The sequence below is a fragment of the Monocercomonoides exilis genome, assembly GCF_001643675.1.
Source record: "Monocercomonoides exilis strain PA203 chromosome Unknown scaffold48-729018, whole genome shotgun sequence".
Lineage (NCBI taxonomy): Eukaryota > Preaxostyla > Oxymonadida > Polymastigidae > Monocercomonoides > Monocercomonoides exilis.
Window position 1 is genome coordinate 27247 of NW_027150593.1, and position 4375 is coordinate 31621.

At 30.1% G+C, this 4375-nt stretch overlaps 1 protein-coding gene across 1 annotated transcript; it reads right to left on the reverse strand.

Annotated features, from left to right (window-relative positions):
• Positions 1-2877: 2877 nt before the first annotated feature.
• MONOS_12222 (putative transposase) lies at positions 2878-4140 on the reverse strand (the record flags this gene model as incomplete). Its single annotated transcript, XM_067864826.1, has 1 exon — positions 2878-4140. One exon carries the CDS (start codon positions 4138-4140, stop codon positions 2878-2880), a length of 1263 nt encoding a protein of 420 aa, XP_067721183.1.
• Between the last annotated feature and the right edge of the window lie 235 nt (positions 4141-4375).

Here is a 4375-nt window from a genome sequence, read left to right on the forward strand (position 1 = left end):
TAATTGTTTTTTTCAGCACTTGAAAATTTATAATAATTGCTGTGCCATGTGGTTGCATCAAGCATAAGTTGTATATATAACAAAATAATAAAAAAAGAAGTTAATTTCAATTTGATCTTAGCAAAATGAATAATCAAAATCACAAAAAAAATTTATAAAATAAATTTCATTTGATCGAGAAATTATGGACTGAAATAATTGTTGGTGTTCAAATGCATGAAAAACTAAAAAAATTTCAATCTCTTTTTTTATTATCCGAAAAATCATGTTAATTGCTGAGAATTTGCAATAACTGAAATTCTATTGATATATATAATAATTATTAAAAAGTTTTTGTTTTTTTGCGAATAAAATGTTTCTTTTCTTTTCTTTTTATTTTATTACACTTTTCTTTTTTTCTTTTTTTCTCTTTCTTTCATTTTTTTCTTTTTTCATTTCATTTCATTTCTTTTTTTTTGACTTTGAAAATTGTGTTGTCATTTTGTGATAATATGAATACCACAAATTTATTTTTGTTTTTTCTTAAAACACTTCCTTAGTTATGTTTTTTGTTTCTGAATCTCTTTTCTCGAAAAGAGAGAAAACTGAAATACTCAATCAAACTCATTTCAAGATCATTCATCTAAAAGCAAGCAGAAATATAAAGATGTGTTAATGAACAAGATATCATATTATCACTGTATCGATTTTGGGTTCAAAATTATTCGACAATCATATTTGCAACAAAAATCAATCAAAATTAATTTTTTTTTTCATTGAAAAAACTTCATATTTTGGATTCTATGATATGTCGAAATTTTTTTGGAAAATTTCCTTTTGTTTAATTTTCAGGTGAATATGAAAATAGTGTGTTATTATCAAAACCTATTCTTACTCACAAAAATACACCGATTCGAAAGCAAATGAGTGTAAGGGTACGATGTGGGAGTTTTGAAAACTCCTTAAAACATATTTATTTGTTATTAATATGATCACAAATCATCATTATTCATATTTATTATCATCGGATATGTGTGTGGACAAAATATAAAAAATGAAAAAAAAAATAAAAGAAATCTCAATTATTGTTCATTATCTGAAGTTTTTTTTCTGTCTCGAGCCCTGACGATTTTTCCTCAGTTTCTTCATCTCCCAAAATATCTCCAATTTGAGGTATTTCGAAATTTTCATCTTCGACTTCATCTTCCGCAAGATCTTCCTGGCTTTTCAACCGCTTTATGCTTGACGATAGTAGGTGAAATATCAAGAAAATTAAAATTCAAAGTAGTTTTAAGAAGAAATATAGCTCAATGATTTGCAATCAATGATTTTCTCACTGCACACTTAGTGAATGATTTACACAATGTTCCGAACAAGCCATCTATTGTATTGGTACATGCAACTGTAACATAATCAACAAAATTTTTTTATGGATAACAGTTTCATGATTGTTATCGTATTGATCCAAAGTGGAGTTTGCTTTCCACTCGTCATTCATAATTGTTGTACCACTTCGAATTGTTTCCAAAATGATATGAAGAAGAGTCTCCCTCTTCCTGTTTGGCATAACATTCACAAAACGAGGACCAGCTCCCCCTCCCTCAAACCTCTCAACTCCACCAAATATCCAAATTCGTGTTTATTTTCTTCCACTCTTGTATTTTCTTCTCCTCCACACAGCTTCATCAATATAAACCGCTTTCCCTATTCCTCCTTTTGGTTTTTGATGAAAATACCAAATTTCCATGAAGGAAACTCTGACGATGCTGCACCAAAATCCAACAGTTTTCCTATCCACTCCCAGCATTTTCGAAACGAACTTTATATTTGCACTTTCCCAATACCACAAAATGATTCTAAAGATCTTCCATAATCCTAATTTATTCCCAGAGAAAACTGTTTCATCATAAACATATTTGTTTCTATTGCATTTTGAACAGTACCAATATCTGCAAAACTTTTCGCCTTTAAGAAAAATCATTTTTCATCTGCCACGGACGCAAATTTTCGCTTCGTTTTTCGAAATATTCTCGTAAAACCACCGCCACGCTCCGTCTTCGTCAGTGAAAACATTATCCAGCTGAAGAGGTTAAATTATCTGAAGATCCAGCGTTGCCATTTCAATATACAGTCTGTCCCAAAAAAATGTTGATCTGTCCTTTTTTAATGTTGAGCATCACGCAATAAATAAAAAATAAATTTCCCACATTCGCCTTTCGTCATAATTAACATTTTATTAGCAAGGGGTTAAACACTGTTTCAAGTACATGAACAAGATTTTTGTGCTTTTATGTGTTTTTCTTTGAACAAATCAGTGGATGAATGATTGCAATCAATTATTTATTCAGCTTTAAAACTTTTGTTGTTTTTTAAGCTATATTGTGTATCAATAACCAACTCACTTGTTTTTGAGTAATGTTTTGATTCATTTGAATGAAAATTTCAATCTTACAAAATGTTAATTCAGGTAAACCTTTTGAATATATTATTCACTAATAATGAATAAAGCATTCAGAAATCTCATGAAAAATTGATAGCTGTGCAATTATTTTTATTACTGAATGATAATTTGAATCTTTGTTTTTTTCAAACAATTTTCAAAACTATTAATTATTCTTTTTTTAAATGAACAGTTCATTATTTTTATTCTTTTTGATTGATAGCCTTTAATGACATAACGATCTGTGAATGTTTAAGTATTTTTCACTTCCTTTTGGAAAAAAAAAGATTATAAAGAACCAACAAGCCAATTTACTTTGTTATTGGCAAAGATCGTTGATTAAAATAAAAGAAATGAAAACAAAATGATGTGAGATTAAAGAACAATAAATATAAACTCAAATTAAATTATTCTATCAGACATAAATGAAGCATGAATAAATAAGTGCAACGTTAAGATCATAGGTCTTTCTTTTCCAAAACCAGTGGCCATATTTCATTCTCAACATTAGCAATTGTTCTTCGCACTTCTCTTGCTGTAATATCTTTGAAGGTGTCAACAAGCACGGCAATAAAATGGTTTTCTCCTTTCCAGATGCAAGAGCTTTCTTCAGCTCTTTTTTTCCAATAACCAAAAACGTTTTCTATTGGATTTAGAATAGGTGAATATGCGGCATTGTATAGTACATGATGACCGGCTTCCATAATTATTGCGTCTGTGTTAAGATGATGAATTGAAGCGTTGTCCATCACAATAACCGATGATCCATGGACTTTTATTGAAAGCAAAAATCTTTTGATGTATGCCTCAAAGACTTCATGATTAATTGATCCTCTAATAACTTCGGAATATCCCATTCCTGATTGAGAGATGGATGTGATGGCAGTAAGTGACTGATGAACTGGTGGAGGAGGAATGAGAACCTTCTCTCCAACTGGGGACCATCCGTATTTTCTGACGCATTCCACATTCCAAGATGTTTCATCTATATAAAATATCATTGCACCATCCATTTGATATTCGTTGAGTTTTTCGATGAATTTAATACGGAGAATTTTGTTTTCTTCTGAATTAGCTGCGGATTCTCTCTTTGTTATCCTTTTGAAGGAAAAAATAGGATATTTTTGGGTATCTTTATTTTTTTCTGTAAGAATACGGTATATTGTTGATTTCCCAATCGGGCTTCCATGATTTGATAATTCAGAAGCAATTTTCCTCACTGTATTCAAAGGATTCTGCTTCATTTTTTCCCGAACAATTGATTGATATTGTTCGTTTTCGACCTTTTTCTTTCTCCCTTTTTGATGTAATGGAAGTGTAATGTTTATTCCCGCCTTTAATTTCGATAAGTACCTAGCTGCAGTAATTGTTGTTAATGTGCACTCATTCGCGTACCATGTTTCGCTCTTCTCCTGACCATGGATTTGAAAAAGATTAGATAATTTCCTTCTTTTCGCATCAGTTGCATTAATATAAGGATTTTTTATTTTTTGATTCTCATGAACTCCAACATTTCTAAGATCTTCTATTTTCTTTCTTCTTTCTTCCTCTGCTCTCATTGCTGCTCTCATTTTTATAGTTTGATGAATTCGTTCTTCCAAAGGATGAACAGCAGGTAAAGAAACTGCACTAACTTTGAATTCTGAAATTGTTGGAACTGATCCTATTATTTTCTTTTTCTTTTCAACTGTTCTAGCATCCAATAATTGAATATTTTCCATATTGTGAAAATGTTAATTATGACGAAAGGCGAATGTGGGAAATTAAATTTTTATTTATTGCGGGATGCTCAACATTAAAAAAAGGACAGATCAACATTTTTTTGGGACAGACTGTATCAATTTTTTCACAACCCATAACAACTTGAAATTGACATTTTTCAAAAAAGTTTGAAAAATTACAATTATGGATTTCCGATGATTATAAACATGTATTTTGATGATTAATAATCAAATT